This window comes from Diorhabda sublineata, chromosome 9, assembly GCF_026230105.1.
Source record: "Diorhabda sublineata isolate icDioSubl1.1 chromosome 9, icDioSubl1.1, whole genome shotgun sequence".
NCBI lineage: Eukaryota > Metazoa > Arthropoda > Insecta > Coleoptera > Chrysomelidae > Diorhabda > Diorhabda sublineata.
Window position 1 is genome coordinate 11,815,679 of NC_079482.1, and position 20,382 is coordinate 11,836,060.

Consider the following 20,382-nt stretch of genomic DNA (forward strand, 5'->3'; position numbering starts at 1 on the left):
CCTCTCATAGACATTTCGTCGAATATCAGAATACATTTCTTCTCGTAAGGCAGCATCGTATCCGCCTTTAAAGTAAGGTGTATAAAAATTTTTTATTGAATCAAGGTTTGGAACGGAAATTGGAAAACCATGATTTCACTGTTGATATTGCTGGCAAAATAAACTCCTTTTGTCGCAAATATCTGTATGTCTTAGGTCATTTATAAAATAATGACAGGGCAGTTTTCTTTCCAGATAGTAACCATGGGGATTTCATTTTATGTCGTAATTGCATATTCACAAGAGATTTTCTAAAATTCGTGAGAGTTCCTTTTCCATACAAAACGTTCGCAGAAAGTTGCGTTTTCATAATCCTTTTTTTGTAGCTCTCAATTGAGTATTCAGGTTATTTATTTTTTTCCTAGCATTGGTTAGTTCCTTTCTCAAACGTTCATTTTCTTCTTACAATGACTGCTTCCTACCTCCAATTCCCATAGAACAAGATGGAAGGTTCTGTAACTCTTTCAACCACTCTTCATCTTCATGGTTACTGATAGAACTATCTGTCATATTAATGTTTCTGAAATGATTCGGGGCAATAAAATCACTATTTGAATATGTTTGTGGATCTGAGGAAACATTCAATTGGATTATTTGTTCATCCAAATTTTCCCTAACCAATTAACTTTCTGAACCTTCATCATTTTTGCAGCGGAATGGTACAGCAGTAGAAGGCAATCTTTTAGATGGACTAATATTTTCACTGAAATGTTTGCTGCAGATCAGCTTATTTAGTAATGATTTCTGGCTTAAGTTTGCCAAAACAGCTTTACCTGAAATAAGGAAGATCAATGTCAACATACATATTTATTGTAATGGTTATGGTAAAGTATTTTTTTATGTTCAAAAATTTGAATTTATTTCATTTCAATAACGGGCATAATTGGAATAATGACTAGTAGTACCTTTATTTGGAATTTCCCTAATTTTATCTTATATCATCGTCGTAATGACGGAATTTTCCCGAATTGTGTTAAGATAATTCCATACTGGTGTATTGTTCTCAAAAACAAACAAAACATCATTGAAATTTCTTGGTATGCTCACAACAACGGTAAAAAAACACTCTCATACTTATCTTTAATAACGGTTTTTAAAATCAAACAAAAAAGAATTGTAACAAAACCAGAAATAAAAAATATACAAATAAGTATATACGAACCAAAAATATTCAAATAATCTGATTTTAATATAAATATTATTTTCATTGGCTTTGAATTGAAAGTTACGGATCAATGAGAAAATTTGGATAAGACCAATAAATAAAAAAAACTCTTTCTAATAAAGAAAAAAAATTGCCTATCAACTACTACTAATATACCTACTTAGGTATAATCGTTTTGTCAGTTTTATCATTGTGTAAAGATATTTATACAATGGCCTCATCCTTACCGATAAGTGTACCAACTAACCCAGGACCTGTCTTGGTTTCACATTGGAGAACCAAAAGTTATAATAATCGAAAATATTATTTATTGTATTATCTATTTATACTTTTTGGATTGACTACAAAATAATATAGAAATGTTAAAACTGAGCTCATTGTTGAGTTAAATATATTTATATTACTACTGGTACTAATTTAACAAAATGATTTTATTCACAAATCTTTTATAGGTAAATCAAGCATGAGTCATATATTTTTGTAATTATAACCCATTAAAGTGCAATACAAAAAATATATCCAAGGCGTCATATTTAATATAGTTATAACGTTACAAAAAAGACACCAACTACTACAGTTCAAAATATAAATTGCTCTTCTCCAAGATTTTTTATACATAACATTTTTTAAAAATAATTAGTTTGTTCTATAATTTTTAATAAGTTGTTTCTATTATCACTGTAGGAAGTTATGGTTAGGTAAATCGTGAAATAAATAACTAACATCAATATTTGTTGGGATGATAAATTCATTCATAATGTGCGACTGGAAAAATGTACTTGAGGAGCTTGTTGCTACCTTCAACTTTCAGAAATTATATTTTACAATGAGACCATAAATGCTTACAAAACCATCTGTTTTTTAATGGTATAATAAAACCAGGCAAAAGGTCTATTTATCTGAACCAAGTATGTATGTTCATAACAGCGTTTACTTACTAGCAAATAAAATTATCTCTTGTTAACTGTGTTTTTTCCAATATATATAATAAAATTGAAACTAAAATTCATTTTTATTGAAATTATTTAACAATCGTAAGATGGTATATGGCATTACTATATTCTTACCCTTTACCCTTAATAGATACGAGGACAAAAATGAACAATGGACAAAAATGGTGATTATATTATGGACATTACATTGGTTAAAAAAGTTCTTTTTTATATCGAAAACACAGGTAATGTTTAAAGTAAATCTCTCAGTACATTTTTTGACAAAATCAAAACGAGTATTTACAACAGAAACGTATTTAAGAATAATCATTAGTGATGTCAGTTATTCGAGATAAAAGCAACTTTGCTATAGTCACCCAAAATAAGAAATTTCACAACACAGCTTAAGGGTTGAATATAATATTTTAAATAATTTTGGCTCCATCTGTTATTGGGGTAATTGGTGGCGTCCACCTTGTCAAATGATATCCTCATAAGGTTTTCCTACTATTCTATTCTTTATACGAGTATTACATATATGACAGCGAATGAGAATAGGATTTTTTGGAAACTTCTACCCGATTTAATAAGGTAGATCACCTATAAGTTGATAGCGGATCCTGACCATAGAGAAAATATTAAAGATAGAGGAGGGGCATATAAGTGAGAGCTAGAAAGGGTCACAACATATGACTACATCCGATTAATTTGATCAGTTTCCGAACAACAATGACCAGTTATCCGGTTTAGTTTCCGAACATGCAGATCATGAGGTCCTTGTTCGCGGGTCTGATTCCGAATCATTTTGACTTATAGACAGGGAAACATTTTTCAACGAGTTTGACTTAGTTGAAAAGAAAAAAAATTGACACTGAACGTGAGGTACTTAATACCGTAGTTGACACATCTATTTGCCCGAACTTTTCATCAATTATTCCTACGAATTTATCAAAACGAGCTTGTTCACATAAAACATAGATAAAATTATTGTATTAGTAATTTATCTATGAACTGTTCTTTTACTATTATTTTCTATCCCAAAAAAAGTAGTTTTATACGGGAATATCTAATATTAGTGAATGTGATTTGTGATTTGCATTTTCAAGGGATAATTAACATGTTAGAGTTATAATAATCACAAATTATTGAAATTGGCAGATCTACATATTCAATATTTCCACTTATTAGGAGTGTATTATTTTGAGAAGAGAGGCAGGAGTTAATTTGGTGAGTACACATTATAAATTATTATGTTCATTTCATTTAAGACAGGTTTAAAACAGGAAAAATTGTGATGTTTTCAAACTTAGTCAAAATAAACTTGACAGAAGTCATTCTTTGCTTGTGTCAAACCCGAAAGTGGTAGTGATAAGTGCTTTAAACTGAGTATAGTCTCGATTTCTTTCAACAATTACACATTACGTATTCATAATCTATTTCAAGTAATAACAAAATGGATATTCCTGGATTTTTATATGCCGGATTAGTTTCTGCTGGCGGTGTTTTTGGATATTATAAAGCAGGTGAGTGCAGGATTTCATTAGCTATATTTTTACAAATAAACTGGTTTCTCATAGTTGCGTAGAGCTAAGAGTGTTAGACTTCACTAGAAATTTTATCAAAATGCCTGATAGAATGAGGTGTCATGTGTCATTGTTTTACTAATATTACTTTGAAAATTTGCATTACCTTACTTATAATACAACACCACTCTTACAATTATATTGTCTGACATGCATTTTGATAACAGCTGTCATCTTTAGATGCCAAAAGTAATTTCAAATGACATAGTTGCTCCTTAAACTAAATGATAACAGATAGCTTAGTCTGCCCCATTTCAGAATAATTACAGTTACTTTTGTAATACCTCTCTTTCTCACTGTTTTTTCTCAGTCAACCTAAGAGCACAACAAAAAGTTATGTATATATATATATATATATATAAATATAAATATATATATATATATATATATATATATATATATATATATATATATATATATATATATCTTTCAACGCAGTATACAAGGTTTGTCAAAAAATTTCAATTTTGCGGAAGAGTAAAGTTTCTTTTTTTTTGAACAATTCAGAAAAATGTTTCAAAGTAAAGTTGTTCTGAATTAAAAGTTATGTTCAAATATGCAATTACAGCCATTTATTATGAAATTTCAGGTTTTGTGATTATTTACTAATCATCTGTATTAATTATTCTGGCGGGATAAAATTTAACAGTGAGGACAGTGAATGTCAGAGTGAGTTGTTGTTTATAACATTATAATAAAAATGGCAAATTTACTCAATCGTGAAGAAAACATAGAACTTGTGTTAAGTAATTGTTGGAGAAAATTACAAACCACACAGAGGGGCCGCAAATATTTTTAATAATAGACATCTGCATAGAAACATTAGACATTCAACAGTTACAAAAATTTTAAATAAATTTAAGACTAGGGGAAAAATAAAAAATACATTTAAAAATAAACGCAGAAATCAGACTATGAATGAAGACACTGAATTTGGAGTGATGCTATCTGTCGTAGAAGATCCAAAAATGTCATTAAGAAAAAGGGCCTCTGCATTCCAAACTACTTCAGTGAGTAAAGATACAGTGGCAAATATTTTGAAAGGTGATAAATATCATGTATACAAACCGTTGTACACATGTTACTACCAAGGGATTACGATATTCATTATGAATTCTGCGCTCTGATCCAAGGAAAGTTGGATGAAGACCCGTTTTTCACAACTATAATATGTTCTGATGATGCAACATTTCCTTCAAACGGAACCGTCTCATCATATAATTGTCGCTGGTGGTCTAACAGTAATCCAAACTTTGTAATAGAAACTCCGAACAAACATTCTTTTAAAACGAATATATGGTATGGTGTGTACAAAAATAAATTAGCTGGACCTTTATTTTTCGACATTTCTTAAATGTCAATTATTAGATAATCAATTAAGTGATTAAACATTAGATAGAATACTCCTTGAAAATATTTTTAATGGGAAGATGATTCACAGGTATTCAGATATTTGTTGGCCTCCTAGGTGTGCTGATTTAACTCCCCTTGAATTTTTTATGGGGTGAAACAGCAGGTTCATCAGCAAGGACCATTTGTTGATGTAGACCATTTGGAGAGGATTATTTCAAAGAATGCCAAAAAATTTCTCCAAATATGATATGGAAAGTAATACAAGAGTATGACAAAACAATAATCAAATGTTTACAAAGAGAAGATGGATATACCGAAGCTGTAGGACGTTGAATTAAAATTTAATTATGTTTGTTTCTGTTTGATAAATATTTTTTGTATCGATTTTTCAATTTCTACAATAAATAATTATTATGCATTCATTATGTATGAAGATTGAAAGGTTGTTCAAAAACTAATCAATAGAAAGGTTATCATATTTTTACAGGTGAGAGAGATGAATTGTATGCAGCCAGAATAATTAATACAGGATGATTAGTAAATAATCACAAAACCTGAAATTTCATAATAAATGGCTGTAATTGCATATTTGAATATGCTTTTTGAACTTTTAATTCAAAATTACTTTACTGTGTAACATTTTTCTGAATTATGAAAAACAAAGATACTTTACTCTTGCATAAAATTCAAATTTTTTGGCAAACCTCGTATAATGCTTAAAAAATGATATCTGATGGTTGCATTTTAATTTTTGAACCATGCAGAACTTTTTATCAGGAATAACTTTGTTTCATAAAACCATTAATAAAAAAACGCAAAGAATTGAAATTCTAATAATGATTGGTTGTGGAAATAAAGCACGTATGCAGAAAGAAGTATGTACGTTGATAATAACTCTAAATATAGTAGAAAACCAATATCAGAAAATAAACAACTAGATATTCTGTTTGCCTTTCAAGATAATCCCCATACCAGTTCATGGCAAGTAGCATTAGATAATGACATAGACATTCAACAGTTTTTAGAAAGTTAAGAAGGAAAAGTGGCATCCTTACAAAGTAAGTTTAGTACAAGAGTTTATGGAAGATGATTTTGGTAGAAGAATTGAGTTTTGTGAAATTTTGATGGAACAAAATAACAGATCTGATGTTTTTGAAAAAGGTTCTTTTCTCGGATTTTTACTAAACGATCATGTCAATCATCAAACTTATCGGTACTGGGCTACAGAAAATCCATACTGGATGCAAGAGTACCGTACTCAATACCCAGAGAAAGGGTATTACATTACACCGAAAGGAGGGTGGAAGAGGCTGGATTGACCTTCTTAACCTGCACTCTCGATAGGTAATGATACTACGTGAATTCTTTCGTACTTAATCGTAAATCTCAACTCTGCACCGGATTATATCCAAAGCGCATAAGGATTATTCACTCTTCAACTTCGCATGCTAGAATCTGACTTAAATATAGTATTGGACACCGAGAAGCTGGAACAGTGGTCACGACAGGCACTACCCGGTATACATCATCATGACCTCAACCAACCACATATTGACAAAGAAGCTTCAAACAGATGGCTTACTAGCGTCAATCTCTTTCCAGCGACCGAAGGCTTCATGATGACTCTCCAGGATCAAGTTATTAATACGAATAACTACAAGAAAAATATTATTAAAGATCCGAACACTCAATCTGACAAATGCAGAAAGTTCCAACAAATATCAGTGTTACCTAATACCGACTGTGTACATCGGCATAACCAAGTGTGCAACATTATCCACCAGAAACTGGTCAACAAGTTCGGTCTTCTCAATACGTATACACCGTATTACAAGTACCAGCGGCAGAAGGTGCTCGAAAATGACAATTTTAGACTCTACTACGATAGGTCCATTATTACCGATAGACAGGTGACGAATAACAAACCTGGTATCGTAGTGGTTGATAGAAGAGTCAATTCAATCCTTCTTGTCGATGTAACTATACCGAACACTCATAACGTTTTCAACAAACACGAGGAGAAACTGACCAAATATGTGGATCTCGTAATTGAGATTAAAGAGATGTGGCACAACACAATATTTTCACCTATTTTAGAACTCGTTTTTATTAAAAGAAACCTAAAATCAAGACGAGTTACTAACGAAAACATGTGAAAGTGTCTAAGAAGTAAGAATTTGAAGTAGTTTATATATTTTCATTGAAATATCCTGAGCTCGGAGGTTGATATTCTATTTGATTTTCAATTTATTCCAGTTTTTATCATTTAGCTTCTCGTTAGGAGCATTTTCACAAGAATTAGAACTAATATTATGTGAAACATTATTAATGTTAAATAAAACATGAATTAAAATTAATTCAACTAAATAATTAGAATAATTAAGATTATTCCAAATTATTTTTAATTAATCAATATTCTCCTTACTTATAAAATCTGGATAGAAGAAGAATTTGATATGATAAGATTTTTGAGTTTTTATAAGGAGTAATTAAATCCACGTAATGTTCGTCAGATTTTTTTTAAACTTAAATTACTAAAGATTTAGTACCAAACACACTGTTTACACTACCACTACACTCACACTTTCACTATCATACGCGCGTTTTGATAACCAAGTTATCGTCTTCCGAGACTGAATGTGGACTGAAAATGACGTGTCTGAAGGTGTAGTTGTGAAAGTTGGTGTAATGGTAGTGTAAACATGATTCTCACCAATGATTCCAAAAATTCCAACTTAGTATAGTTTTGGTATGTTTCATTTTTTTGTACATCTTGTAATAATCTCTACTGTCTTGACTTATATAACTTATATAACTTGGTTATTGAAGCATCGTTAGGCAATACATGTGAGATTCCAGAAATTTTAATCTGGTTAGCATTAAGGCCAGTTTACACGGTGCGAGCTAACGGGTCAGTTGAGACGGCAAGTAACTGTATGCCAGCTATTGTTACCGTTTAAATGGATCCGCCGAGCTACTGTCTCTTCAAGGATGGGCAGCTACTGAATGCGAGTAACTCCAAGATTTTTTGATTTAACTAGCCACTTGCCTTCCCCCACGAGACATTAAGCCAGTAGCTCGCATCCTATTCGTTTAATTTGAACGGCGAGTACAGTACCTTGCTAGACAGTAGACGCGACGGCGCGCTCGCCGAACTTCTTAAAATGGCGGAACGTTGGAGCGGCCAAGAAAACGTGAAATTCGTTAACCTGTATCGAGACCAAGAAAATTTATGGAATTTGTTCGATTCGGAATATAAAAATAGAGATGCACGGAGAACTTCGTTACAGCATATTGCTAAAGAAATGAATATCCCAGGATTCACTAAGAAAGATGTAACTAAAAAAATTAAAAATTTGCGTTCAACATATAACCAAGAACTCATAAAAATGGAGAAAAGTAAGAAAAGTGGTAGTGGTACAGACGACATTTATAAGCCTTCTATAAAATGGCCAGAAAAGTCAAGGTTATTTCTAGTTTCACTCTAGCTGGGATAGCTTTACGCATAAATGTGTCACTGCGTTGAATACCTGTAGCAATTAAATTTAAAAGAATTTCGAACTGTGAAGGCGTCAATCGCATAACAGCTTGATATTCACGAGGGTCCTGATAATATAGCTCTTTCATAATCATGCTTGTAGCTCCTGAGGATTTATTTTGCAACCAATTTCTGACCCAAATCCGTCTTTTTCTTTTTCTTTTCAGATCACTTTCCATTTCTTTAATCAACTCATCGCACATAATTAAGGAAAAAGATTGTATTACCTTGCGTATCGCAATTTTTACTTTCGACATATTTTGTTTGTGACCCGCAAGCTCACTTCCTCGCAGAATTTTGATACCGTACAGCTACTTAACTAGGTGTAAACGGGTGAACAACTGCATATTTTGGTCCCCACTCGCCAAGTACAGCTACTGTTTACTGATCAGCCCAGCAACTGGCACTGTGTAAACTCCCCTTTATATTAATAATTTCTTACAGGTCTTACAGGCCTCACTCTACGGCTTATATTTTTACATACTTAATGCAGTAAATTTCAATGAAATCTTTGTATTTTGGAAAAAGAAGTTAAAAGATTATATCTTTATTTGTAGGTTCTGTTCCTTCTTTAGCAGCTGGTCTGATTTTTGGGGGAGCTCTAGCTTATGGAGCTTTTGAAACAAGTAGAGATCCTTCAAACTATACATTTCAGTTGGCAACTACTTCAATTCTGGCTGGAGTAATGGGTTATAGGTATTATAATTCGGGTAAAATTATGCCGGCAGGTGCTGTCTGTTTATTGTCTGTGGCTATGATTCTTAGAATAGCTGGTAGAGCCAGTGGACTCACAGGACCTCGTCGGAACTAAATGCAGATATTGTTTTAAATATTCATTAATCTTATACATTGTTATATATATATATATATATATATATATATATATATATATATATATATATATATACTATTGTTGGTAGTGCTAAGTAAAGATAAATTTGAATTATTATATTTTATTACATGTAAGCATCAAGCAAGACTTTTTTGAATTTTCATGTTAAGATTCACACCATAAATCAGTAAACAAAATATAAATAAAATATTTATTATTTAGGTTACGAATTCTATTTTCATTTAAATTGACACATTTTGTCAAAACTATTCAGATTAAAGACGTATATATTATCAAACTTATTTACAATTTATGGCGAAATTTGTACTAAATATTGTATTGTAACTTTGATTTTGGTAATATAGTATTTTCCAGTTTGAAGCTTGTTTATTTAATTGTATTATTTTATTAGATGCAGAACTGATCAGAAATTCTGACAATGGGATTTGATTAAATTTATCTATTTTTCTAATTTGCTTTTTTAATTTCAGTTATTGAATGATATTATCTTTTAATAATATGAATTTTATTATGAACTTAGCAACTTTTCTATTTATTAGATGCCGTGATATGTCAAGAAATCTCTACTCTCACTGGCTCTGAATATAATACAGCCATCGGGAAATAGCGGGAAAAAAGCGAGAATTTTTTGGCAGCGGGAAAAGACGGGAAAACAACGGGATTTTTTTTCGAGATCGGGAATTTTCGGAGAAATGCACAGAAAGTTGTAGTTTCAATACATAATTTGCTTCCTGCTAGCAAAATTGATATAGGATTTTCAACTAAGAGCGCATTGAAGAATGCTAAAATCAAGCCCTCTGGTGAATTATTGACTAAATTCATGATTGATTGTAAGAATTGTTTCGTTAAAATTATTAAAAAAATTCAAGAACGATCACCTCTATTGTATAAACTTACAAAGTACATAACTTGTGTGAATCCAAATTTAATCGCACATCAATCCAACGTAGCTCTACAGCGACTTGACTCTTGCTTGGCTGTTCTGGTTGACACGAACAAGTTGATTTCTGGCTCGACGGCTGACAAAATAAAAAAAGAGTATCGAGATATTCTACAATTTTCTAACACCATTCAATCCATGAAGATATATAATCGAAGTGTAAAAAGGCTTGATAAATTTTGGATAGAATTGATAGAAGATTCCGGTTTGACCTGCCCGAACTTGATTAATTTTCTAGAAATAATTTTCATTTTATCTCATGGAAATGCAGCAGTTGAGCGCGGATTTTCCGTAAACAAAGAGGCAATCGTTGTAAATCATTTATGATGCAGTTACTGCAGCAGGGGGCATCAAACACGTATCTATCACATCTAAAATGATGTTGAACGTGCGAATGGCGCATAGTAGATATGTGGAGTTCTGTCAGAATAAATAAAATGAAGATGCACAAAAACAAAAGGAGTCTAATGAAAGAAAAAGAAAAGCAGAAGAAGTTAAAGAATTGAAAGCAAAATGAAAGAACTTGTTAGAACAAACATCAGCTTTAAATGACCAAATCAAAAATTTAGAAAAGAATAAATAAATGAACATATTGTGATTCGCTATTAATATAAGTAGTCATTAATTCAATAATAAATTTCATTTATATTTTGTTATGAGTAACTAATATGTATCATTCTTTATGAAAAAACAATAAAAAAGCGATAATTATTTTTTTTGTATTGAATGCTATTGTTTATTGAATATTACTAAAAATTGGTTTACTAATATCGGGAAAATTAGAAAAAGTTGCCAGGAAAAAGCGGGAAAACTGCGGGAATTGAGATGCACGTCAGGTCTAGACACCCTGATAATAGTAATGTGTATTTATTCCGCCCTGTAATTTAAAAATAAGTAGACATTTCTGTAAATATAATCCCAAGTTTCTTGAATAAATGGATTATTTGGATTTACGTATTATATTTGGTGAAAAAGTATAGATTGTGGATATCATTTTAAACATAAACAGGTTATACCAGCTTGGTTTCAAATAAAAGTAGATGTCTGATTTGGAAAATCCTTATTTAGATTCATAGATCTGTGTTCTCAATCACATCAATAAGGTTTACAGAAAAATGCAACAATGCTTGTAAATTATCCTTGTTTCCCTTGTGACTTGACTTGCGACTATATGATCATGCATTTATCAAATATTATGTAGTGTTCTTAGGTATTCTAAAATGTTTTGGTTCTGTTCTGAAGTATGTCGTTTTTAGGATGAGATTGTAAAAGCAGCACACGACAAAAATTACAGATTCATTTTAGATAAATGCCAAAAGTCTAGGTAGAAAGTTATATATTTAGCTTTATTTATGTGAATATCCTCTTTGGTAGTGAAATGCAACAGCAGTGGACAGTTTGAGTGCAAGCAAGTCCAGTGAAAATCCAGATTGAGAAGTCTTCAGCTCCGACAAATTGCCAATGTTTTATTCAGTAGTGAGTTGAGGCTGCTGTGGCTTAGTGTTTGATTGCAAGCTCGGTGAAAATACTACTGGAGATAACCATTGGTTAAGAAGAAAAATGTCGATAGCGTCATTTGTTGTACTGTTGGAATTTCAAGGGAGGAGCCATCGTACTGGGGACGAGTGATAGAAAGGGCCTCGAGGTGGAATTGCTAAATTCAATAAGAGTTCTTACCCAAGTGTGCAGTAATTTCACGAGGAAGTCGTGTATCGAGGTTACATATTCATATTTTTCCTTAAACTGGTCCTTTGCATATATGATTACACACACATTCTTTTGCAGTGTACTTAGGTGTTCTAAAATTCTTAGGAACTTTAGAAAATATATGGTGCATTCAATTGAAAGCACCAACAGAATTCTAGGTAGAAAGTTATGAAGCTTTTTCTATAATAATTAGTTTAATGTTTATGTAAACAGCCTTTAATCACAAAATGGTGGGTTGAATTTATACACACGCTAAATCTAATAACGGAGATAATAACTGTATTGGTCAATTAAAATTATTTTTGTTTCCTTGGTGTGGAGAAAAGATAACAATTGTTCAGCATTCTCTTTCTATAGTGAATTATACAGTGCCATTTTTTCATTTTTTTAATGTGCCCGTATCATTGTATTCATTTTGCTTTAATTGTATTTACATCCTCATTTTCTAAAATTCATAATTTCATAGTTCATAAGTCCTCTACATTCTCCCTTCATATATCTCTAGTTGTTCTTTAGGAATATATATATATATATATATATATATATATATGGGCATAGTAGTTTCAGCGGCGTATGTACTTATTATATGTCCTATATCCGGTAAGAATTCTTTGTCTTGTTCCATTATTTGTGTCATTTTACTATACCTTCAATTGCAATACTGCTGAGAGTCCTTCACCCTGCCTTACTCTAGCATTTATTTCAAATTCCTCAGATGGTCGGTTTTTTGTTATTACCCTTGTCCTAGAATTTAGCATAATTATTTTTATGTTGTCATTTTTTGGGTTACTCGTAGTTTTTCCATATCCTTTATAATTGTCCTCCTTTTCAGACTGTCTAATGCTTGAAAGTCGATGAATAGCATTTGCATACTAATATTGTGCTGTGCTGTGTCATAGCTTACGATCACTTATTTTATAGTATATATGACTTCTACTGTTGATTTTCCTTGTCTAAAACCTTTTTGATATTCCCCTATTTCTGGTTCATTACCTTTTTCAGCCTCTTATTTATTATTGTGTTAGTATTTTGTATATGGAATTTAGCAAACTAATACCTCTATAATTGCTACATATGTTGGAATTTCCTCCTTCATTATTGGTATAATCAATTCAGTGGACCACTCTTTAGGAATTGTTCCTGTTTCCTATACACTTGCGATATTTTTGCTCCTTAGGTTATCCACCCATATTTTATTAGTTCACTCCGTCGGTTTTTCTTTATTTTCTAGTATTGCACTATTCACTTATATCATATTTTTCGTATTCACTATTTTCTTCTACTGACTCCATTTTTTCCTTCCTATTCCTTCCTATTTTTTCTGGTTAGTTTTCTATTTTGTTTCTTTGTATGTTGATATAATTTGACATTATTTTTATTATCATTTTCCAAGTTGTTCATATTGTCATTTAGCCATTTTATTCTCTTTGTTTTTATAATCTCTTTATCTTGTTTCATAGTTTATAGAAATTTCAACCTAGCTTATCTTTTCTCTTTAAGTTTTATTGTACAATCCTGGTTAAACCATTCGTTACTTTTTTTCATATATTTAGTATCAATGACTTTCTGCGTTGCATTTCCTTAATCTTTTCATATTGCTCATCAATAGTATATTTCTCTTTGCTCTTTTGTAGTTGTCAACCAACTTACTGACATATGCTCTCTGGCATTAAATTCTTTTCCCCTCAGGCGTATGAAACATAAGCAAAATAAACCCTGGTCCACTAAAAGTTTACGTATATCTGCAAAAAACAAGCGATCTTTATCGCACCTAAGGGAATTCTCGCATAGTGTCTTCTTCAAAAATTATGTAAAACTATAGAGAAAAATTTATCATAAGACAACAAAAACTGCCAAAGATATTTATTATAATTGTAGACTCGTCTATTCTCTTAATGTTTATAAAGAAACATGTCCATTGTGAATGATCTAAGAAAGCCTTCTTTATCGAGCATAATCTCTACTTCACCTGATAACCTCAATAATTACTTTGTAAATGTAAATGTACTCAAATTCTATAATTTGATATAATGCTAAGTTATACAGTTTTTTCTTTATGCCCATAAATTTAGCAGAGCTTCGCAGTACAATTAATGACATCAAAAATAAATATTCATCTGGAACTGATAGATACACATCAAAAATGTTAGGGCTTATTGTGGACAATTCCTTGAAATGGGAGTTACATATTGCCGCCTTATCTAAAAAGTTAAGCTTCTCATGTTTTGCGCCGAGATCAGTTTCTAAAGAACTGAACTTATCCCTCCTTAACAATCTAATACGCCTTTATTGAGTCGCATCTCCGATATGCCCTTCCCTTCTGGGTATGTGTGGTGCGTCTCAATTTGAGCGAATCTTCAAACTACAAAAGAGAGCTGTTGGATATGTACTCAACTTAACTTCATTTCATTCTTATTTTATCTTCATGATAAAGGTGATCTATTAATCAATATAAATAAGCAAATTGTCAGTGTCAATATCATATTTTGATAAAGACTTAATAGAGAAGTCGAAACGTCTATCTATCAAAAATTATTAAAAAAACTAATTTTGAAACAGAAGAGACCTAAAATCAAGAAGCTTTAGAAGCATAAATTAAATTTTAACTTTAATAATTAACTATAGAATTTTCATTAATTTTCAATGATGATGAATGATGTTCAATATTGATTGGTAAATTTATGGATAACATTAAATTTCAATAGGTTAGGTCGTTATGAATGTAGCTGATTATTTATTAGTTAGACTACAAGAGAGCGAGCGAGAGAGAGAGAGAAATGCTTTATTGTCAAAAAATTGTTACAATTTGTAGACAAAAGCTTGTAAACAAACATAAAAATAACTAAATAAAGATAAAACAAATGAAATAAAATTTCAATATACAGAATAAAACAATAAGGAGTAACTAAATTATAGGTAATAGTAATAGATAATATAGATAATAATTAGTAAATAAGTCCTTAGCATGTCTGGAATTAAATATTATTATTAGAATAGTCGTTTACAGATTAGAAGGCACTTCTAGTAAATATGCCCTCAAATGATTGCGGAATGCGGGAAAAGATGATATCGATTTGATTTCAATTAGCAACTAATTCTGCATTTTTATTGCATTGTAAAATATTGAGCGTTAACTAATTCTGAATGTGGAGTAGTAAAGGTCGTGCTTCGCTTTCCTAAGTGGATAGCCATGCAACAATCTTTCTGAAAATGGAGAAGCGTGCTTACGAATTAAGCTAACTGATTTAAAGATTAATAAGGAAGAATTTTTAATCTTTTAAAGAAGTGAGTAAATATCTAACAGCTCTTATTTGTAATTTAGATATACCGCTATATATACAATATACTTATACAATATAAGAAATATGTATAAAATGTATAACAATAATAAAATTTTACTTAAAATAATTGATTAAGATTATCGGTGATTTTTGATGTATTAATGCTTGTATAAATTATCATAGAATTAAAAATTCAATATTCAAATTGACGTTGATAGAATTGATATTCATTAATTGAAATATGGATTCTGGTTACTATAGGAATTTTCATTAATGTTTAATTGGTTAGATTATGAATGACGTTGAAATTTTTATAGGTTAGATAAAGATAAGTTGTAGTGAATGATATTCATATTGATTGGTAAATTTATGGATAACATTAAATTTCAATGGGCTAGGTCGTTATGAATATAGTTGAATATTCTAGAATATAAATGACAATAAATTTTATAGGTTAGGTGAGTTAAGCTGGTTGTTAATGGCGTTGAATATTTCGACTTTTCTTTAATTCTCTATCAAAATATATTAAAAAATATTAAAATAGTAGATACCTAAAATCAAGAACATTTAGATACATCTATATATATATATATATATATATATATATATATATATATATATATATATATATATATATATATATATATATATATATATATATATATATATATATGAAGGGTTCAGGGGAAGAACTTGATAACAGCCTTTGCGTAAATTTTTCAGGAGAGCAAAAAACAAGTTTGGAGACTCGTATTTTGTCAAATTTTTGTTGTAGTTTGCAAAATAAATGTTGAACTATCTATATACTTAATTTTAAACGTGTATACTCATTTTCAACCATTTAATTTTATAAAAACTTACCTTTTTACGCGAAAACTCAATATAAGTCAAATTTGTCATAGAAAGAACTTGATATCTCCCGGAGTTATCAAGTTATTCCCCTGAAAACTGAGAGATTATTAAATAATGAGGATTTTGAATTACGCACCAAAATAAAGTTTAAAACCTTTATTTATTGCTTATAAACATAAATAAATTGAATCAAATGAATAAAATGATAAAATTGACAAATTTCACAAGTTTAAAATGTGTCTTTGAAGTAATAAAATCGTTTCCAGCAGTTCCATGGTAATGTTTTATTGTTACTGTTTCTATGTGTGTGGCAACTGGGAAAAGTAAACTGCAGCTTCTGGTCGACAAAACTCTTTTAAATGTTGAATATGTTCATACTTCGCTTTATCAATAGGAATAAGACCTGAAAACCACATAAAATTTGTAGGCCTAATAGGCAATAATACACATTATAAGATTTATAATTTTTGTGTAGTGACTTCAAGAAAGAAACTATAAAAAAGTCCAAAACTAAAAGTAGGTTTAGTGTCAAGTAGGGAGGAAAATTTAACAAGGGCTAGGCTTAGTCTGGATAGGCTTGGATAACTAAGTTGAGTTAAGGTTAGTTTAAAATAGAGGTAAAATCACCTACCTTCATAAACAGGATCGGGCAAATGAAACTCCCCGTTTGAAAGATTTCCTCTCTGCCATTCCGTAAATCTTCTTTGCACTTCTTCAGGAGGCAGATTTTTTTCTTTCTTCTTTTTCAGTTTAGGCAAAACTGGGGTTTCATACCAGGGGCCATTGAATTTTTGGCGGTTTATTATTAAAGCAGGGTGTTCTTTCAAAACTTCAAATTCCCTTATTTCTCTTGATTTGCATGGCAGCTTTTTTGACTTGTACCTCTCATCTAAAAACGACGACCAATCTTTTACCATTTCCTGGTCTACTTCTACAACAGTAAATGGAGATGGCTTACATCTTGCGTTTTGAAAAACAGTTACCCAATCTTGGGGAGTTTCAGCAGGTGCAGTGTGTTTCACCAAAGCAGTGTTCTTATCACACTCTAAATACGAGTGCCCTCGGATAGGGAATGTCATTTTGATGTAATCTAATCTATTTTCCACATGAACTACATGATGCATAAGTCGGAGTATAGTTTTATTTTTGTTTTGCCCCGCGCATGAGTCAGAGAATATTTCTAGATGTCTGACTTTCTTGTCTAAGTGATTGTAGATAAATTCATGGAAAAATGATGCTACCTCATCACTCCCTTTACTTGCGATTGTTTGGGGATATATATAAAATAGGCTCCTACTATCAGACATGACATGAATGTTAAAAGCATAAACAGACAACTGTCTTTTGTAATATACGTCATTAGTAGCAATGTTTGGGCAGGGATAATTCTTCGCATAGTCCATACAAATTGCCTCCTTATGAGGTGATTTTCTGCTTGCTTTTCTTGCTGCTTTTTTTCTATCATAGAAAACCTGAGCATTAGTTAAATGAACTTCATGTTCAATATCCATTTTACGAATATCTCTGGATAGGTTTTGTTTTTTTTTCTTCATCCTTTTCTTCGGCAAACTGTTTTTCGAGGAATTTTTTCTGTACAGCATATTTATCACATGAACTACATGTATCGGTTCAAGGATATCCGAACGAAATGTTGAAGGGAGTTAATATGTCGTAAAACTTCGGCCCTTTCACGTTCAGTAATAGCTTCAAAACATTTGTCTTTACATTTACAAGGTTCACCTGCCTCTCTGCTCTGTAAATTAATCTTTTTACTAACCTCCTTTAATCGCCCGTGTTTAGGCCTCTTTCTTGCTGACGGTGGTTTGCACTCGATCTCTTCTTCTGAGGACGCACTTTCCATTGTAGGCTTAAACTATAAACTTAACTTTGGCCTAATTAGACACTAGTTAATGTTAATAAAACTGAAAAGACACAACACTAACTTAATAACAGCAAAACATAACCTTCTGTCGTTATGAGTATAAACAATAATACACTACTGCTGTTGGTGGCCAACGCATGAACTATGGAGTTATCAAGTTATTTCCCTGAGCGACTGGCACTTATCGAGTTATTCCCCTGGAACTGATTATTTTGTTCGTAAATATCTCTGGAGTTATCATGTTGTTCCCCACAGTATTTTGTCATCTTGTAGAACTCAATTCTACCAACCTAAATCACTTATAAACTGAAAATTGAAAAAAATTGGAGTTATCATGTTCTTCCCCTGGCCCCTTCATATATATATATATATATATATATATATATATATATATATATATATATATATATATATATATATATATATATGGTGGGGATATGTTGGTTATTCATTGGTAAGAAGTGATTCGTTCGATTCCGAGGATTCAATCTGTCTACTCTACACAACGAATCACACCTTTTCTTGGTTGATTTAAAGGCCTCGATCTGCCTACTTCTTGAAATTTCACCGAGGAAATGAAAAGATGAAACAAAAATATATAGTGATTGAAATAAAAAAAAATAACATGTTCACCATCAAAAAAACTGTTGACAATATCACTCTCAGTACTTGTCAGCTAATTGGAGAGCAAGTCGCCTGGATCTTGTAACCAAAGGAGTAGTAGGCAAAAGGTGCTCTCATAGGATCCCCTCTCCCCTCCACGGTATTCGCAAAATCGTCAAATCCACTCAGAAACTCTCCCACCATGAAGTTTATGAAATCCTCTGCTCAGATAGTCCCTATTCCCATATTGGCCAGAGATATCGACGTATTTTCGTCAAAGTCAAGGAACACTTGTTGTCTGTCACTAATTCCGATATTTCCTCCACCCTTGCCCAACATTGAGTCTATACCTGACAAACACTCGATTTCAATAGAACCAAAAATATCGCCCCACAACGCTCTTTTAAGTCCATCATTGTTCAAGAAGATATCGAAAAGAGAATCGTCCAAACTGTCTGCACACAAGGGACGATAGCCAGAGATTGCGGGCAACTTAGAAACTTTCTGACGCGCGTTTCGATAACTAAGTTATCGTCTTCAGAGACTGTATGTAAACTAAAACCTATTAACTTGATATACCTGTTTTATACTGAATTTTTCCACCAATAAATCTTCTCTCACGGAAATTAATTCCAAATCTTTGGCGGGAATTTTCACATTTATTCCTTGACTACTAATCTATAGAGTGGGCTGTAAGTAATTGGCCCTTTGTCCATATTTAAGCAGTTCCTGCATTTAGCAATTTCAATGCTTTCAATTCCATCCAACAATATATTATTGAATATATTTTTTATCAATTTCATATTATCAATATTTGTGATGGTTATGACAATACTAAATTTTTCGGTTTGTACATATTTAAAATGAGCTAATTGCTCTTTAAACCAGACATCAATGGATCTCTTAGCCTGCCGAATATACTTCATGTCACAATCACCACAGCTAATTTCATATATACCACTCTGTTCCAAATTTGGTATTTATCTTTAGGATTACCAATAATTGTTTTAATATCTTGTTGGATTCATATTGATTGAAAGGAACGAGAGCAAATAGATTACTTATTAAGTATCCATCGCAATAGTTGAAGAAAATTTGAAAAAATGTTGGGTATTCGATATAAAAACGTACGATAACGTAACTATATGAATTTTTTTGGCGTTATAAAAAATACTTACATCACAATTTTTGTTGGATAGGTTCCTTTGCAATAGTGGAATGAAAAATTTTGGGGCTTCGATATCAAAACGAACAATGCGCGTCAGTGCTCAAACGTAAAGTTTATTAATTTTATATATATATATATATATATATATATATATATATATATATATATATATATATATATATATATATAAAGGGGTTGGAAAGAATACACTGGCCGATTTTTGTAACACATGCGAGACTTATTTTTAAAGGAAATAACCTTCCAATAACAGAAAAAAAAATATTTATTGAGCTCTAACACGTACCACTTTTCAATAGCTTAATATCCCTGTTTACATTAGCACGTAGGTAATTTTATAAAGGGGCGGTATATCGGTAAATTTGTAAATTTTATGGCCGGAATAATACCTGAACTGTATTATTCAGAATAATAAACATAAAAATAACATTATAAATTAGTATTCTGTTGAGTTTCATAATAAGTGGT

At 31.3% G+C, this 20,382-nt stretch overlaps 2 protein-coding genes across 2 annotated transcripts in view; both read left to right on the forward strand.

Annotated features, from left to right (window-relative positions):
- Positions 1–3,111: 3,111 nt before the first annotated feature.
- Positions 3,112–20,382, forward strand: part of LOC130448957 (homologous-pairing protein 2 homolog) — a 76,661-nt gene continuing 59,390 nt past the window's right edge. Inside the window, exon 1 of the mRNA XM_056786573.1 lies at positions 3,112–3,363. The gene's annotated coding sequence lies outside the window, so the exon portion shown is untranslated. The remainder of the gene's footprint in view (positions 3,364–20,382) is intronic.
- Positions 3,463–9,823, forward strand: LOC130448958 (transmembrane protein 14C). The gene is made up of 2 exons (XM_056786577.1): positions 3,463–3,659; positions 9,168–9,823. Exons 1-2 carry the CDS (start codon positions 3,590–3,592, stop codon positions 9,419–9,421), a joined length of 324 nt encoding a protein of 107 aa, XP_056642555.1. The 5' UTR covers positions 3,463–3,589; the 3' UTR covers positions 9,422–9,823.